The sequence below is a fragment of the Sceloporus occidentalis genome, unplaced genomic scaffold (genome assembly GCF_023333645.1).
Source record: "Sceloporus occidentalis isolate IW3139 unplaced genomic scaffold, rSceOcc1.0.p SCAF_18, whole genome shotgun sequence".
Lineage (NCBI taxonomy): Eukaryota > Metazoa > Chordata > Lepidosauria > Squamata > Phrynosomatidae > Sceloporus > Sceloporus occidentalis.
The window spans coordinates 8,723,381-8,743,206 of NW_028316998.1; the positions used below are offsets into that span (position 1 = coordinate 8,723,381).

A 19,826-nucleotide genomic window follows, 5' to 3' on the forward strand; every position below is an offset into this window, starting at 1 on the left:
TTACATATCTTTGACTATTGCCTATACCAATAATTATATATGGTCCATTTCTTAATTGAGGTTAAAAAATGTATTAGAATCTTTTACATTGGCTGGATGCAATGCCAGGGGCTGATTTCAGGTGGAATTTCTACACTTAGGTAATTGAGCCCCCCGTGCCTCTCTATTGCCTGCTTAGCAGAGGCAGGGCCGGTAATGGTTCTCCCAACTTCTAGTAGTCTCTTCTGGACAGTCTAGTAACACCAAGCCAGGTCTATACTCCCATTAGACCACTAGGTGGAATTAAATAGTTGTAATATATACAAACTTAATAAAAAGAATATAAATAAAACAACTTTTATTAAAAATAAAAACTTGTAGTGATGGGAAAAAAATAAAATTTTCCTAGGAAATCCCAAATATAGACCCTACTCACTCCTACTGTGTACTGACAGATGTATCATTTGGTCAAGACATTTTTGGCATTTACTCCTGACGGAGCTGATTTAGATCATTGAAAGGCTTCATTCGTATTTTTTGGTGGCGGTGCAAAAGGCACTTGGTGGATTGTTGACCTTATTCGTAAATCCATTGATTTAGCAATTACCTAACATTATTGTTAGCACACCTCAGTTCACTTTTATGCATTAATAGAATATTGTCTTTCTTTTCCCATTTAAAATGCATAGGTTGATGCATGTATTCAGAAATCAAAAGCTATCATGATGATTATATCCCAAGTTCTTCCAATCTGCTGCAAGCTGCTACGGAAGGTAAGCATTTAATTGCTTTAATAATCTAAATGTATCCAATCTGCGTAATGTGTTTGCCCTTGAAAAGATAATGCGTTAATTTTTCCTTTCCACGCTTAAAAAAATATATTACAAGTTAGGTTAGGGTAATATCTGTTCCTAAAACTACAGGAATTTGTCACCTCCAGCTTGCTGAGGAAATCTATCAAACATCTATCAAAGAAAACATATAGGTGCCATATAATTAAATCAAATGTCATTGAATTATCCGATGCCTAGGGCCAATGTTCCATCTAATTTTTCTTAGTTGGCGTGCGCAGAAAATTTCTCTTGTGCAAAAAGTTTCACAGAGCAAAAATGTTGTGCGCACATTATCCGCGCCGCATAAAGTTTCAAAAAAAATATAATTTTTTTCTTTTTTTGGGGAAAAACTGTTGTGCGCACAATTTTTGGACATGTGCGCTCTCTAAAAAAGCTATGTGTGCGCGCACAAGCGCACAGCTTAGAGGGAACACTGCCTAGGGACACCCAGTCCTAAGCAATAAAAAAAAACGGAGGCTGCTGATCAGGACAAGTATAAAGTCTTCTCAGGGCCGGCCCAAGGCAAATTACACCCCCCCCCCTTATCTACCCTTCCTCTCCCTCCGTCCCTGCCGCCCCCCCCCCCATTATTTACCCTTCCTCTCCCTCCCTCCATCCCTCCCTATTATCTTCCCTATTATCTGTTCGGTCTCGGTGCCGGCTTGTAATGCTGAGTGCCAGAAATGAGGTAATCTCGCCGCAGAGGAGAGAGAGAGGTGCGCCGGGCGGGTACTGACAGCTTGGTAAGCGAAAACCACTCGGTGCCCCTTTCTCTCTCTTTCGCTTTAAAAAAAAAAAAAAAAGGGGCTCCATTGTCGGGCCGGCCCTGAGTCGTCTAAAATTGATAACCAATGTAACTTTTAAAAGGAAATTTCCAATGTAAGTTTTAGCATTTTGTCAGAACTAAAAGGTTTGCATGTATTTCACCATAGGCAAAACATTTCAAAAATTTTAATAGGATACTATTCCTATTATATCAGTAAAATAATACTATTGCTTTTAAAGTAAGGGATTTGGCATATTTAAATGCACACATAAAAAGTGTAAATCGTAGCAATTCTATTATTTATCATCATCCACCAAACCTACTTACATTAAGAGCAGTTGGTATTCTATAGCCCATCATTTATTACAATAAAGCTACTTTTCTACTTTGCTTTGTAATAGTTGTATCTGAAATAATCAATCCCCATGTGATGTAAGGAGATGAGTAGCTTTTGTTTCTTTTTTTATTATTATTATTCTCCAGTGCAAAGCAGGTAATGGATGTTATCGGAGCCCACAGCTATGGAGGGAAAATAAGATACAGAATGTCACGCATGAAGACAGCCTAGATGGAAAATCCGTAGAAGCGTTCGGAGTAAAGTCTTTGGAACATCATGTAGCTAATCTGACGTTTTTGGAAAGCAAGTAGTTTACATATATATATTTATAACCCACAGGGCATCAGATGGGCACTGGAGTTCAAATGCCTAAACTTAGTGCATATTAATGACAGGCAGGGCAGGTTCTGCAAAGAGCAGGGGAAAATGGGACAATAGAAGTTGACATCTGAATATTTGTTGTACTTTTTCTCATCATCCTATTTGTTACCACTGTACTTATTGCAGATTTGTATGTCGAGTTAAACCAACGGTGAATGTTTTTGTTCTCGATTATTACAATTTTAATGCTCAATCAAAATCTCTGTTGTGAATGTCTTATTGTTAACCTTTTATCCCAAAGATGCTGCTATGGTTTGTATTATTGTAATATGCAGAATATGGTGTCCATTTGATATGTTTCAAACTACTACCAACATTTGTCATCCTTGCTGGGTTTTGCTTTATCACACGTAATGTATCTGTTTACCTGTATCAGGGCAATGATTGCTGGGCCGAAGTCCTAATCAGCTGTCCTTGTTCACAAAGAAAACAGCACACTTTCGTCACAACTTGCACCTCTGCCACTTTTTTGACAATTTGAGCAAAATATGTGTTTTATTGTAAATTTGCTGCTGGAATCTTTAAAATTATTGGAGGCAACTTCCTCAGAGAGAACTATTTTCAGATTTAGTTTGATTAGATTAAAAAAAAAAAAACGGATCACTGTGACTTAAGGTTGGTCATTGTTATTTTTGGAAACCTTAGCTGCTGGGTATGCTGGCCACAATGAAAGCATTGTAGACTTCTTAAAGTTTTTAATGTTGTCACGCCTGTAGATTTGCTGATTTCACTAATAACTTTCTCTTATTCATAGGTTTTGAGATGCATGTCAAAAATATTTTCTCAGAATGTATACCATATTTAAGTTTCATGAAAATGTTGGTTTTTTTACATTAACATTTACAATGTAAGATTCTATTTTTAAAATAAAATTGTAATGAATCTTAATGGTTTCAAATTCGCCTCTTTTTTGGTACAAAATACTTGGCTTATCTGTGTATTTAGAAGTTCCTGTTAGTTAATAAAAATTTAGATATGTAACTTAAGATTTAGTGCTGTGAAAGTATTTGCTCCATTTTTTCTATTTTTGCTTATTTGTCACATTGAAATCATCCAACTAATTTTGACATAAGACAAAGACAATGTGAGTAAACACAAAATGCAGCTTTTTAATGACTGGTGATGTGCCTGGCACGTCATAGCATTAAATAAGCTAAAACAGTGCTGCTCTAATGCCCCGATGTTGAGGCATTCAACAACACCTGAAACTGCAACAGGGCCCCGTGTGACCCCTCCTTGGGATGTGAATATGGCAGCAGACACCTGATTTAAAAGAGCTTAGGAGGCGATCAAAAAGTACTGCATTCAGCCATGATAGTCAATGAAGCCCAGCCTTAGAATCAATGTGATTAGTAAACTATACAATAAAATAAAAATTTAACAATTAAAGATTATGCAGTGATGTCACCGTCAGGGGAACCATCCCAGTTCCAACAAAAAGTCAAAATATTTTTTTTTAATGAGCAAGTGCTAAAATTAGCACTATCTTCCAAAAACTCCTGGCATGGAAGAAGTTAAAATACTAGCATTTGAAATACTCTGATGTCTAGTTTTCCATAATATATGGTTTGATGGGTTAAATTGAATTGGCCGGGTTCAAAGAGGTCCCAAATAGGACATATGGAGGGGGGGGGGGGTGACCAGGTGGTAAATGTGGTCTTAGCCTCCAAACAAACCCAGGTATCACCATACTCAGGGTATGTTGCTGAACACATATTGTGGAGTTTGGCTGTGACATATCAGGAGCTATGCATTCATACCTGAAGTGCAATTTGTGTGGGAGAAATTGTTTTTATACCACTTTACCTTGTCAAAGGCTGGTTGTAGAATTAGTGTGTGAAAAGGGTTAAAATACCACCCTGGGGTGTCTAGTTTTCAAAAATATATGGTTTGATGGGGGCAAATTGAATCAGCTAGCTTAAAAAATGTCCCAATAGGACATGGGGCAGGATTACCAGAAAAGGAAAAACGCTACTTGTACCTATTGCCCTACAACTGTGGGTATTTCTAAACAGAATCAATTAAGCAGGTTTTTTTTTTTATTAGCTTTTGCAGAGGAGTAAAATATTTTTCAAATAGTGCTTTTTTCAATTTTTCACCATGTTTCTTTTTATACAAAATTAGATGATCAAAAATGGTAGCTAAAGAAAGCCCCTCTTGTTCTGAACAGAAATATACATAACTTGTGTGGGTACACTAAACGGGAGAGAAGAAAAAAAAACGCTAAGCGCAAGCCCAGCAAAAGATGTTACAGTGCCTTTAAGTATTTACCTCCTTGGCATTCTTCCTATTTTGTTGCATTACAACCTGGAATTAAAATTTGTTCAGATTTGTTTATATCATTTGGTTTACACAACATGCCTACCACTTTGAAGATGCAAAATATTTATTTTTATTTCCTTCACCAATTTTGTGTAATGGTAAAAAAAATAAATAAAAAAAAAAAGGAAAAATGCAGAGGGGTAAATACTTTTGCAAGGCACTGTAACAGCGGTAGCGAAGGGTACAAAAAAAAGCCCTGCCCTTACGAGGTTAAATGATCATTTAATTTATTGAAAGTAAAGAGTTAATAACTTTGCAAAAACAGGTTCTACTTAATTGATGTTTAGATTCAACAGGGCTGCCAGTAATCATGCCTGGGTGCAGCTAGCGAAATTAAACTCAAGTATCGATTCAATTTGGTTAATTGGTTGATTTAGTAACTAAGGGGAATTCTTTTTTTTTTTTTTTAAATAGCGTCAGGTAAAGTTGAATAGCTTTTTCTGCTTGTATACATGAAATCCACAGTTAAACTGCATCTTGAGTTTATTCGGGTTATATTTGTGTATTTAAAATTAATTAGTTCAATGATCTGCAACATATAAGTAACAAATATGCAAAAATAGAAGCGGCAAATACTGAATGTATAGTGCCATGCAAAAGTAGCAAAGAACAGTTAAGTGGATCATTTAGTTAAACCTTTTTCAGCTTTTTATCTGAACCTGGTGCGTGCCCTGGTTACTGGAAGAACTGAAGAAGTGAACATTATCAGTAAATGATGTGCCTCAGCAAGAGCTACCGCTTACTGGACTCTGTATAAGTACAAACATATTGAACCTGAAAAATCTTCAGCTAGAAGGGTATAAGAGTTATAACATCCTACATACAAAATCTCTGCAAGTCTTTAACTAGTTTGGTAATATTTGCAACGTTCCATTAAAAATTGACTACAAATGGATACGGGTGACAATGACTTCATCTGCTTTTTATTTATTTTATGTTCATAAGAGTACAAAGCATCTTATTTGTTCCAGAAACAATTTGAAAACAATTATAGCAAGAGCTGCTACTAAACATACGCTGGCCACGAATGAAAAGGAAATATTCCTCAGGATTTGATAGCTTGCCTATTGGCAATCTAAAAGATTTACAAGAAAAATATCTATTCAGGACATTTGCTGGGGCAGTAAGCAAATTCTGCCACGTACCTGCTTTAGAACCGCAATTAGAGCAGCAAGAACCTTAGCATGAGCGGATCAGATTTAGCATTGACCCTTTTCTCCTCCTGAAGGCTCCACTGATGGACCGACTCTATACTTACAGCTACACATACATGCTCCATACTTCTTAAAGCTGATATGTCCTTTACATTGTTGGGTCTTTGTCTCTCCTTCTAGCCAACATCTTTTACTACGGGCTATAAAGTCAGCCTTGGACCTTTCATAAAAAGGCGGAAGTAGAAGATTGGAGTTTTGTTGTGCCATGTATTACATAAAAAGAGGAATTATACACCAAGAACATTATTGTTTTCATGTTATCTTACAATGTACACTGTGCCTAAGCTAAAAACAAAACATTATACATTTTTAGCATTGTCTGATATTGTTTGTGTTCTCCTCAAAACAATTTCTTCATATTCCTTTTGGGAAAGAAGACCATCTGTAACAGTTTTGCTCTCTTCAAATTTTGGTAGGACAACTGCGATATAACCTTCTGTGGATGGCTTTAAGTGAGAGAGAAAGTGAGAGAAAAACAAAAGCAAAAAACCTTAAATATTAATACTAAAAAGGTACTCACAGGACAGAACCTCTACCCGCCACTCAGTCCCTTAATGGATGAAGACAGAGACTATAGTACATTGCAGGTCGTGAGATGGATTAAGCTATTCTGCCACACAAATTGTATTTTACACCCTGTTTTGCACCCAAAGTCTATATTTCATGGTAGATTTCCAGACGTGCAAAATTTTACAATTTCCTTAACCGGTTATAGGTCAGACAGACGTAAGAGGTCTATGAAGTTGAAGAGCCAATAGAACTTCATGCTGAAGATCAACCAATAAGAACATGTGTTCGCTCTCCTCTTTCTAACAGTATAAACAGTCTAAATTAGGATGCTGGACATGCAGGCATCTAAAAACACGCCAAATGTTATAAATTACCTTTTCTTTCAATAATCCTGGGTTTTGTAGAATATTTTCATTTACTTCCAATAGCCGGCCCCTAATGCAACTATGAAATAAAACAGCATATGTAACAGGCCGCTGCATATTCGCTTTAGTATACCTTATCACTGAGCAGAAAGTCTGGCGACGCCACAAATGAGAACTGGACAACTGTTTTAATCTTCTTTAAAGATGTGTAATTACTAAACCAGGTTGCAGGCAAACATGAATATTTTTAACTATGTGCATTGTAGATGGGCCAACCCCATTGACCTTCCCTACAATAAGGACTGATCGGACCCTGTATAAAACTGCAGTGAGAAAACTTTCAAGAAATGTTACCAAATTCATGTGCTTTGTGCCCTTTTAACGGTTCACATGTTGAAGCACATTCATTAAAAATGTTACTTTTCATTAACTAAATAGGGCTTTTATGGAGGAAAACAAAATTAACTAATGTTGCTGGAAATGAGCCCTGAATACAAAGATTTTATACACAGTTGATTCATGTTAAGTAGTTTTTGGATGAATGATGAAATTGCATATAATTTAAAAAAAAAAAAAGAAATTAGTTCTGCAATATAAAATATATTTTTATTGGACCAATATTCTATTTTAAGGACGAGCTTTCAACAGTATAAACCTCGGTTTATACACATATCCATACACACCAGAAATCTGAGGAGTAGGGGTAAAGTAATCCTCACCTGTAAATAGTATATTCTTCACCATCAGAAGAGGATATTCTACATAACGGAGCAAATTCTGTAAGGAACCGGGCACCCTAAAATACAACACCAAATAAAAAATAAAGTGAATGCGACAATCATTAAGGTTGTTAGTGAACACACATACATGTACGTTGGACCGCTTGACATTTATGAAGGGAACGTGGGAGACCCCCGACTGCAGGCGGGGGTGGATCTGCCGTGCTCGTATCTTTTACATCGAGCGTTAATACACTGCTGAATACCTCACCCTTTTGGATTTTCCAGACACTTTGTTCTGCAGCCTGCTGCAATTGGCACTGATTTGGTAACTGATACTCTGAATAGTTTTACCGTCTTGAATAAGCGGGTGACATTCTGCCAGCGTTATTACACAGATTCTGCCGAGTGAAGAAACGAAGAAAAATCAAGCACATAAAATAAGATCTTTTCACATCCTTGTAACCATTGCCAGACACGTGGCAAATATATAGTAGCTTTTTCCACGCTCCCTGGGAAAAAGTGCTAATCCGTGTTGTTTTGAATAATTAACATATTTGTCATGTAAAGTACAATTTAAAAAAATAGCTAAGTGACCTCGTATTAGTTGTGTCATGCAGGCATACTAGCATAGATATCTCATTCCAACCTACTAGGCAAACATGCTAAGCCATTACCGGTAATTAGCCAAACTGCAATTAATGACAGAATGTCACGAGAGAGAAGAATAAAGGTTTAGGGGGAGAAGTCAACAACTTTATAATTTAAACAAGCATATCTTTGACATAGGACGGTATAAAAATACAATTTGGTTACAAACTCAGCAAGCTTCATTATAAAGATGTGACATGGCATTGTAATTTTGAGGACTATAACCACTGTCCACAAACGGTATGTATGTAGTGTTTACTTTCATAGCAAACGCTCACCTGTTTGAATGCTGCAGTATACAATGGTCTTCACAAGCTTTGCCTTTCACGTCTGAAATGACAAAAATATAAAGTACAATTATAGCGTTAATAAACCAGTCAACGCTCTAAGTAATGGAGTTAATTTTGTCATGGTTTTCATACTACACAGATTATCATGGCGTCATATTATGATATACAGATTAAATCCAACAGCAATGTACGCTCTTTAATGTATCTTGTTTCCATTGTACACACAAAGCAGTAAACTGTCACTCAACAGAATCATCTGCTTACTGAACATGGCCCAAGATGGTTTCAAAGGAGAATTTTCATGAATGCTATATTAACACAATGTCAAAAATAAATGCAGCCTTCCAGAGTTCATCTTATTCTTCACTTAAGCAACATCACGGCTTTTTTTTTCTGCCGGTGTTGATTTGTCAGAGGGAAAAAAGAGGCAAATACTCTCTATGTAGCAGCCACATTGCTCGTGGAAAGAAGAAGAGGAACTTCAGATGGCTGCATTGTGGAAGAGGTATTTCTTCTGGACACTACAACTGAACAACAAGGCAAAGTTAAGCAGGAACTTTAATATATGTCTTTATAGGGTTCATTATCATCCCCCCCTTTAAAATTGAAGTAGGTTTGCTATAAAAGTTAAGTTTTGAGATAAACTATGTACAAAGCACTTAAAATGACTTTCAACTCCCTTTTGTCTAATTTATTAGCCGAGACACTTTACGATTGGATTTTATCTAAGCACAAGTCTCCATTCTCTTGATACTTACGCGTTGTAAAACATCATGTCGGTTTATGAAGCATAGCATTACTCGGAGGACGACTAATCTATCGGAATTGACGGATGCACTGCTCTAGTACATTACCAACGGACGCATTTATTTACTTTAAACACATCTGATAGATTTGTTAACTCGGATTTTATAGACATTATGTTCCCACATCCTTATGTCCATGAGGATATATAACATTTTCAAAACGTTCAATACATTTTTATCGTGGGAGTGTGAAGACTAGATAAGATGCTAAATTCAGCCAGGCTTTGAAAAATTTAGAGCTAGGACTGAAAATGATTTAAAGAAGCAGAAAAGACAGAACTTTGTTCTCAAATGTTTTAACTCTTAACATTGAAAACATTTTCTGGTCCAGGATTCATGCTCTACTTCATAGGGTTACAGATAAACTCCCTCCTTAGCCACCTTAGCAGCATAAAAAGTCTATTATTGGGGAGCCACTGTGTCTCTATATTTTAGGGAATGGTTGGGGAGGGTGGAATCCACTAAGACTATGGAAGAATTGGCCATGAGAACTCAAGACAGGTAGAAAGTTATAATAGATCCTGGTTCTATTGGTTACAAATGATTGCCGCTGCCCTCCAGACGCAGTCTACGTTGAACGACTCATGAATGGAACCAGTGGGTCACCAATACCTTCTTCTGGGAGTATTCCTTCCTGTTCGTCCCATACTCTACTCCTTTGCTTTTTCAACTACAGCTGCATCAGGTTGGACCCTCTTTTGCCTTCTGTAACCTTTCCCCCATTCAGCTTTTGGGGAAAAAAAAATAATAAACTGATTGGAGAAATAAAAAAAATTGCATCTGTGAGTACCTGGTTTGTACCATCGAGTAAAATAACGATCTACAACAGACGGGAACTCCTTGTGTTCGTGACAATCTTCTGCCATCTAAGAGAAAAAAAAATAGATTTTCTAATATTACTACAACACATTTGCTTGGACATTAAAATTAGCCATCATAAAACAAAATAAATAGCAAAACCCTCCCAGAAGAAATGTGTGATTTACATGAAGGCGGCAGTCAAACCATGCCCCCCCCCACTAATATTTCATCCTAAAACACCCTTATAAAGCACTTTTTATGGATGCTTTTCTGATCCCAGTTTCCCTGCAATCCACGCAACGTTTATCCGAAAAATATTGTTTAAAGAGAAAGCAGGGAATCTGCGTATACAAGTGTTTATTGTGTTTCGTCTGGCTGTGACCGTCCATTTAACAGGTTCAGTCCGCTCATAATGCCAAATGAAAGGTTTGCGTCCTTAATGCATCATCGCCTATGTCATCAACATGCAAGGTTATTATAATTAGCGCATGGTGACTTACTGCACAGAAACCAGAAGGGTATCACGGTATTTTACACTTTCTTTAACTATTAACATCGTCTTTCCTTTATAGTATAACTAAACTAAAATTCCACTATTATTATTTATTGATTTATATCACGCCACCATATTCCACATCAGCATACAATAAGGTCCCAAGCAGTCAGTATATGAAAACCATACAAATGGTTAATCTGGCCATTTTACTCCAAAATAAAAATATTACTGTCATGCTATTACACTATTTGCAATCAGCAGCACTGCTGTCTTGTTTGTTTGTTTGTTGTGTGTTTTATGATCACCTGTGTATCTTATGTTGTATCACAAAACAGTTATGATTGATAAATAAAAAAAGGGGGGGGTAAAGCCCCAACTAATCGAAACCAGAAGAAACAACCCGATTTCATTATTTTGGAACAGAACACATTTTTATAGACGGCTCAGATAGCTTACAGTCAGCTCCAACCGGACCAGCAACTTCCTCTCCCCAAAGCCAGGTTATCAGCATCAGCAGACGGGAGCACGTGTTCCTTTACACAGCCTGTGGGAGGGGCCAAGCCACTACAGGAAGAAGATTCAACATAAATAAAGCCTGGAAGCTAGCTGCGCATTCACAACAGCAGATTCCACGCACGCAACTGAGTAGGATAGTCATTTGTAATTATACAGTTTGATTTCTAAACACATTTCTGCGGTGTGTTATATTTCATTTTTGCGTCTTTTAGGATTGTAGAACATTGTGGTACTGTTAAACATTCTGATCTCATAGAAAGGAGGGACATGTATACTGTACATCATTTCTATACATTTTGAAACTGTGAATACAATGGGTTTTTTTTGTAAATATAATACATATATAAATTTAAAGTCTGGGTCCTTAAGGAGTTAAAACATTCAGTTTCAGAAGCCATGCTTCAGAGGTCAGCAGGAAGACTAAACTCACTTAATACAACCTTCTCCCTGCAAAACAACTGGCTTTATATAGAGGTGGTCAGGCTAGGCTACTCATCTGGCAACCGGTTGGTGGGCAGGCCAGTCAGATACAGGATCATAGCAACCCTACCACCTATGTCATAAAAACTCTGTTCGCATTAGCTCCTTCCTGCACATGATTATTTCAACTCTGTTTTTTCTCTTGAATCTCTTCACTGGCTGCCTCTACGCTTTAGAATTCAATTTTGAATCTTGATCCTCATCGACTCTATTCCTCCATGTACATCGCCTCTATTCTACTCTATTCCTCCATGTACATCGCCTCTATTCTACTCTATTCCTCCATGTACATCGCCTCTATTCTACTCTATTCCTTACAAATACACACCTAATCAGTCCCTCAGCTCATCTGATGGTCTTCACCTGTCCTCCTCCTAAGGAACTACCTACCTCAATTTTTCAGACTCTCCCCTTGTTTGTAGTCCTTCACAAAACCCTCATAGTAGTCATTACTTCTGGGAAGCCAATCAAGTAACCAATTGATCTAACACTACCACCTGCCACAGCCACACCTACTGTCGGTATAGGGTTGCCATCTTTGGGTGAAAAAGATAGGGGTCATCTCCCTATAGCCAGATAATTATAGTGTGACGGACCCTGTAGAGATGGATGGTCTCTGCTGTAAACAGTTCCAGCGATCTCCTATGGTCCCCTCAGTATATACTCCAGATTTCCATTAACAAAGTAGTTACACTCCACGATGAAGAGTCCCTTGTCCGCAAATCACAGACGCAGACACAGTCTTAGGCTTGAACAAGTAAGAATCTGCTTAATTGTACACCAAACACCAACTTTATAATGAGACCATCTTGATAAGAACAGGGTGAACAATACATAAATATATTAGCTTAAACCAGGGATCCTCAAACTACGGCCCGTGGGCCACATGCGGCCTGCGGAGCGCATTTACCCGGCCCGCCGGGTGTTTTTGCCTCAGGACATCCATGTGTTCCGAAAGATGCTTTCGGAACACAAGGATGCCTCTGTGAAGTCCCTGCAGCACGCGTTTACTTTAAAAACGCGGGGACCGCCGGGAGCAACCGAGCGCCGCAATATGCCGGCATATTGCGGCGCTCAGCAGTGAAACAGCCGGCACCAGCAAGCGGCTTTTAAACACTGATGCGGAGGAGAGAGAGGGGCGCCTAGCAACCGCTCGGCGCCCCTCGTTCTCCCCCGCATCAAAAAAAAGAAGACAGCCTTTAAAAGCCGCTCGCTGGTGCCCGCTGCTTCACTGCTGGGCGCCGAAATATGACGTCATATTACGGCGCTCAGCAGTGAAGCAGCGGGCACCAGCGAGCGGTGCAGGAAGAAAGAAGCATCGTGCTCCCGTCGCTGGACTTCAAGGTGAGGGGGGGGGATATATAGTGGGTAGGGGGGAGAGGGTATATAATGGCTAGGGGGGAGAGGGTATATAATGGGTAAGGGGGGAGAGGATATATAATGGGTAAGGGGGGAGAGGATATATAATGGGTAAGGGGGGAGAGGATATATAATGGGTAAGGAGGGAGAGTATATATAGTGGGTAAGGGGGGAGAGTATATATAGTGGGTAAGGGGGGAGAGTATATATAGTGGGTAAGGGGGGAGAGGACATATAGTGGGTAAGGGGGGAGAGGATATATAGTGGGTAGGGGGGAGAGATTATATAGTGGGTAGGGGGGAGCGGGTATATAGTGGGTGGGGGGATATATAGTGGGTAGGGGGGAGGGTATATTTGTTGATTTAACTTTGCTTGTTCTTCATTTTAAATATTGTATTTATTCCCGTTTTGTTTCTTCACTTCAAAATAAGATATATGCAGTGTGCATAGGTATTTGTTCATAGTTTTTTTTTTTAACTATAGTCCGGCCCTCCAACGGTCTGAGGGACCGTGAACTGGCCCCCTGTTTAAAAGTTTTGAGGACCCCTGCCTTAAACTGTCAAAAATAATCATTTTTCTGCAAATCCAGTTTTCAAAATTGCATGTAATTGTGTAAATATTTGAAACATTATGTGTGACCAAGAGTGGTTTGGTTGATTGTGTTCTGTGGGGCTGGCCTGGCAGTGGTGTTTCAGATTAAATGTGGTCTCTGTGGCTGACATTGTATGTGATAAGAGTTTGATCTATGTGGCAGAAAGTGGTGTGTATGGCTGAGACTAGTGCGTGATAAAGTGGGATCTCTGGGAGCGGTATGTGGGTAGAGTTTGAGCTATGTGGCTGACAGTGGTATGTGTAATAGTGTGACCTCTGTGGATGAGAGGGATGTTTGTGTGGAATGTGTAAATTTGCTTACCAGGCAAATGCCAAAATCGGAGCAGCCCATTGTAAACAATTTTGGACCGTTCAGGGAGACAGGAACACAGCAGGGTCATCATAATATGCTGCATGACCTGTGGTAAAAGGTGAGGGAGGGAGCTGCAGGTGAGGGAGGGAGTGAGCGAGTATGTATGTATAAGTGTGTCAGGAACCATGGTACTTGAACCAGCAACTCTAAGCATGTCAGACAATGCACCTACCAGTGTCACCATCAGGAGGTGGCCACTGGGATTCCTGTTCCCCACATGTCCCTGTCAAGTGTGTCAGGTTTGTGTCAAACCTCTGTCCCGTCAGGTAATTAAGAGCCTTTTGTGTATGACCTTGGCTAGCCTGACTCCAATCCCATCTGACTCTGTTTGTCATCTCACAGTTCCCCAGCCCATCTGGTGACATCTGCCAATTCTCCAGGCTGCTGTCAGTCCTGTTCTTGTAATTGGTGCCTACACCTGCCTGTTCCCTGCAAGGACCTTTGCCCAATCTGGTCCCTGCGCAGAGACTCCCACCTTACCCTGTACCCGCAGCCAGGGCCGGCCTTAGGGGTGTGCGACCTGTGCGACCGCACAGGGCGCCATGGTTGCAGGGGCGCCTGACCGGGACTTAGATTAAAGCATCGGTTTTTTTTTTTGTGTTTTTTTTTTAAACTTTATTTAACATCATTCATGTTAAATAAAGTTTTAAAAAAAAACCGATGCTTAAATCTAAGTCCTGGTCAGGGGCGCCGAGCGGTTGCTCGTGAAGTTCTCGGCAACCGCTCGGCACCCCTTACTCTCCGTGACTCCGTCACTGTGCCGGCATCTCATGTTGAGGGCCGGACTATTCCAGCTCTCAACATGAAATGCCGGCAACAAGGTAAGTGGGGGGGGTGTAGTTTGAAGGGGCAGAGGGTGGGGTGTAGTTTGAAGGGGCAGAGGGGGGGGTGTAGTTTGAAGGGGCAGGGGGGGTGTAGTTTGAAGGGGCAGGGGGGGGGGTGTAGTTTGAAGGGGCAGGGGGGGGGTGTAGTTTGAAGGGGCAGGGGGGGGTGTAGTTTGAAGGGGCAGGGGGGGTGTAGTTTTAAGGGGCAGAGGGGGGGGTGTAGTTTGAAGGGGCAGAGGGTGGGGTGTAGTTTGAAGGGGCAGAGGGGGGGGTGTAGTTTGAAGGGGCAGGGGGGGTGTAGTTTGAAGGGGCAGGGGGGGGTGTAGTTTTAAGGGGCAGAGGGGGGGGTGTAGTTTTAAGGGGCAGAGGGGGGGTGTAGTTTGAAGGGGCAGAGGGGGGGTGTAGTTTGAAGGGGCAGAGAGGGGGGCGTAGTTTGAAGGGGCAGAGGGGGGGTGTAGTTTGAAGGGGCAGAGGGGGGGTGTAGTTTGAAGGGATAGTTTGAAGGGGCATGGGGGGGTAGTTTGAAGGGGCAGAGAGGGCGGGTAGTTTGAAGGGGCAGAGAGGGGGGGTAGTGAGGGGGGGCGCCAGAGGAGTAGTCCGCACAGGGCGCCACAACGCCTAAGGCCGGCTCTGCCCGCAGCCATGACAGTGTGTTAGCATGAGTGTGCATGTGTAAGTGTGTGAGCATGTATGTGTAAGTGTGTGTGAGATGGAGTATGTGTTAGTATGAGGGTGTGTGTGTTAGCTTGAGAATGTGTTTGTCTAAATGTGCATGTAAATATGTGTGCATATGTGAGGGGTACAAGGGGCCAATGGGCCTGCCCCTGGTCCAGAAGCTGCCAGCCCTCTCCTGCGAAGTACTCACAATGTACTTTAATATGCTTTTTATTGGCGATTGGGGCAATATAGGATATTAGGTAGTATGTTCTTGCCATTTATTACATAGTTTCTCCTTTTTATAGTACTTTTCTAAACCAGATGCCTGAAGGTGATGTTGTGCAAGATTAGCTATTCAGCTGTCTTTCTAATTACCCAGTTGGTTGGCCACATTAATTTCTTTCTTACTTATAGGCTCATGTGTCAAGCTAATATTAACAGTCTGCAGCCTGGAGCTGTGTATGAAGTTCAGCTCTGTAATCACAGACATCCATAACAACAATTCATGCGTTCATTTCAACTGGCCATCTAATTAGTGTCATCATTTTGTACGTTTCTGTGAGAAGTTCTTTTAATACTACATTGTTCTTTGCCAAACTTAAAAGTAGTCTTTTTTATGAATTATAGTTATCTTTGATAACATAGAATTATTTATGGACTTGAACTTCATTCTTTTGTGTAAAGAGGGAATATTCCCATTACAGCCTTTGGCATAACTAAATCAATTCATTAAAACAACCTATAGCTTGTGCTTTCTTGTTTGACGGTCACTGTAATCGATTTACTAAGGCTTAAAAGTTCACCGCATGGAAGACAAGATCTGTGTCTCGATGAGGCAGAGCCAATATTATACGATCAATTTCCTGTTCTGACAGTCATTCCCTTCTTCTCACTGGTTCCTTACAAGGACTTTGAACGAATCACCAACAATTAGCAACTTACCAATAGGTAAGCAATGGGGAGGAATGAATAATATATTTATTTTAATCTGTAAACTCAGGTATATGGATTTTTTAGTGTATAGAGCTGTAAGATTTGTGGAAAGCGACACATCTACTTTAAAGCAGAAGTTATTTTAAAACAATAGCAATGCCTAAACGACTCAACAAAGCATTGATCCCAATATGGGAACCATATGTCTATTAGCAATGCATTCACAAAATCACATATAAAAGCTGAAAGAGTCATGGGACTTCAAAGATGGTGGCACCTTCAAATTGAGCATTTTCAGTATGCCTTGACACTCTCCACATTTGTCCAATTCTTACAAACATCAACCCCTCCTTGTCCTTGACCTTTTATATAAACCACCACTATTCTTCTCCCATGTGCCTGCCAGGTCAACACTCACCTTTACCCAGTATGGTTAGCATCTTGTCTCACATGATTGTCTCCCACTTCATTCCCCCCTTTGTCCCAGTATCTGGTCTTCCAACACCAGCCAAATTGCCTCTCGGCCCTCTGTCACTACCTTTGGCCCTGCAATCTCCTGTCTTTCAATTTGCTTCTTATCTGTGTCCTAACCATACCTGGAAGCGCTTCGGAAAAACTACTACTGTGCAGCACTGATGTCAACAATGACTCTCTATACAAGCATGAGCAGTATGTCAGTAGAATGTAAGGCTACTATGGAATTCCTGCTTTTCACGAGTCCAAGTGTATATGATAGTGATAGTCTTACTAAGAATTGTCTCAAGAAGTGATCAGTATTCAACATTAATATGGCAAATGACTTAGACCTAGTACTAAGTGCAACTCACTCAAGAAACTTTTGCTTAAGCAGAAGTAGTAGTTAAATGGTATGGCTCATCCTGTCACTGCATCCAGCCTTACCACTTATTTTGTTCTTAATTGAATTAATAAATGCAGAGTTTTATTTACACCCGACTTTGAATGTTTTATGTAGACTGCCTTTACGTAAGTCTTCTATTTACCGTACTTAATAAGTGTGTCCTGAACAAAAGATTAGACCAAGGACCAGGTTTTGAGGTCTCACAGCAGGTAGAAAGATGGGAAGACTAGATAGGCCAATTTCTGTCTTTCTATTTTGCAATCCAAACTAATGTAGAAACTCTACAGTGTAAATCTTTTTAATCAAATTCCCTGTCTATCGCAGTAGTACCGGGCTAATAATTCTCTGAACTACATTAATGGTGCATGAAAACCACAGGGCTTCTTGACAATTTATTATCCTCTGACTATGCATTCCCTGTGGTGACATGGATAACGCAGCCTTGCTATACATCGTCAGCACATCACAAATCATTTAAAATGCTAGATCTACAAAAAAATCCTTTATTTGCATAGAGACTAATGTTATGGTGCATAACAAAATTAGGTTTTATTACTTAGGAACAAATAATAATTGCCTTGTATGCCTGAGACCATGAATATAATAAATATTTGAGAGAATTGGTTTGTATTTCAATATTGAAATCATATTGGATCCACCATACAGTGGTATTTAACTCAATTGCAAAATTGAGATATGAGCTGGCTGACCCCTGTGTATCAAAGTGTGATTAGAAGCTTGCGGGACAAGTTAGGTAAAATTATTGGGAATACATTCCATCTCCCTCTGCCTTAAGTGGTTTGTTCCATGGGCACTTCCTGCTTGGAGCATAAGCAGAAGGTGCTCCATGTGCCAGAATGAGTTTCATGACACAAAACCTACCAAAAACTGCCTACTGTGTATGAAACCCATGTAGTATGTTCAAATGCAAGCAAGTGAGGGCAGTGTACTTACAATGTTAGCCTTTTACCCCCAAATTACCCCTAAAAACAAAACCCTTTAGAACCATCCTAAGAAGTAGAGGTGCAACAGGTTGGAAACCACGCCATGATAATTAGGGAAAAGCAATAAGTGAACATTTGCATTTTCAATACAACATCCGTTCTGAAATCAACTGGCTACACTTTCACTCAGATATTTCATTATCTGTTGTACGCCCATGCCTACTTTATTTGGAGAACACGCAACAAACAGAAATCAGCACACATACTGTAATTGGTAGCCTACTTTTGTATTCACTAAATTGTGATCTTGAAAATAAGTTAAATATATCATATCACAGTTCGTACTGGGTCAACCCAGAGACCTATTCATTATAAAGAGACAGTCCATCCCTTCTTCACGGAGATGGTTAATGGGGCATGACAATAATTATGTGGTATCTAATGACTACCCTTTATGACAAGCATGACAAGCGCAACCAATTCATTAGAGAATAAGGTACATATTATGGCAAAAATTGCACTTATCTCTAGGTACTATAACAATCTTTCGATTTTTTTCAGGTCCACACGGTTTTTCTAATCTCTCTGTTTTTAGTTTTTTTGTTTTGGGACATTTTTTTATTTTTCAAAAGCTTGTTTTGAGTTACAACAGGAGATCTACCACAATAGTAAAACCAAAACTGGAACAAACTGATTTCAAAGTTACATAGTTAAAAGAAGACATCAACTTTAACCTTTCAAAGATATTACTAATACAGCATTGCTAAGATCCAGAGAAAAGGTAATCGTCATCAAACACGGCTTTTCCCTATAAAGTTACCTTCATGAAAAGTAAATTTGACCCCTGGATAAAGCATTTTATAAACTAAAGTATATACCATGAATGCCCTTCTTTGTTTAATAAAAAAAAAAAAAGAAAATCAGTCGTTGTTACCTAAAGTACCTTATCTCCTGAGCTAGAGAATTCCAGAGCTTTACCACCTTCACTGTACATAATGCCTATAAAAAGTAACCTCTTGTTATCTGCTCTGTCCCTAGGCTCAGGGTTTTCTGCAGAATCCCCCTATGCATTTGCAAGGCAGACCCCGTATGAATTTAAAGGGACCTGCCAGCTATCATATGTGTTAAATTATCCATATTTTGGCCTTTAAACCATTGTCCATGGGCTAATGGGGAAACATGTAGTAGGATCTGCTACTCAAATATATGAAAGGAGAGCCTGTGATCCACCCTATAAAACAAACATAACACTCATTCCTCCAGAAAATATCCTAGTTTTTGCCTAAATACATCATTTGTATATAAAGCCATAATATCAGATTTTAAAAAGGGCCATGAAATATTCTACCATAAAGATTCTGTTGAATTGAGATGCATACAGGTGTCCATTTCCTGTATATAAGGCTCACAAATGCGAGGCAGTATATAATTTGTGAGAAACATTATTTTTACTTGCATTCATTATAACGTTACATTTTATGAAGAACAATTGAAAGGTTGATGCATTAAGTAATCTAGTATTACAAATGTCTCAACCGCTATTACATTCCCTTTGATCTCGCACATTAAGAAGCTTTTCCTGCTAAGCCTAAAGCCAGAAAGTTCACTTGTTTCAACTTTTTAGTTTCACATGATAAGCTCTTAACGGGTACAAAGGGTCCATTCATGTCACATCTTGCAGTGGTCTCATAGTTGTCATACATGTAAAAGCCACACAAGAGTATAGTCAGGATCAAATTTTTTATTTTATTAATTATTATTATTATTATTATCTTTTATTTATATAGCGCCAACAATTTACACAGCGCTTTTTTATTTTC

General features: G+C 39.4%; 2 protein-coding genes across 2 annotated transcripts in view; one reads left to right on the forward strand and one right to left on the reverse strand.

Annotated features, from left to right (window-relative positions):
• CTNNAL1 (catenin alpha like 1) overlaps positions 1–2,226 on the forward strand; it is a 103,183-nt gene extending 100,957 nt beyond the window's left edge. The window contains exons 18-19 of the mRNA XM_089482275.1: positions 669–752; positions 2,062–2,226. Coding sequence (XP_089338401.1) covers positions 669–752; positions 2,062–2,226 — 249 coding nt within the window. The remainder of the gene's footprint in view (positions 1–668; positions 753–2,061) is intronic.
• Positions 2,227–6,131: 3,905 nt separating this feature from the next.
• Positions 6,132–19,000, reverse strand: LOC149302578 (protein Abitram-like). The gene is made up of 7 exons (XM_089482243.1): positions 18,950–19,000; positions 9,964–10,039; positions 8,356–8,407; positions 7,698–7,827; positions 7,427–7,503; positions 6,717–6,786; positions 6,132–6,278 (listed from the first exon to the last, which is right to left on the reverse strand). The coding sequence occupies exons 1-7, from the start codon at positions 18,998–19,000 to the stop codon at positions 6,132–6,134; spliced, it is 603 nt and encodes a 200-aa protein (XP_089338369.1).
• Between the last annotated feature and the right edge of the window lie 826 nt (positions 19,001–19,826).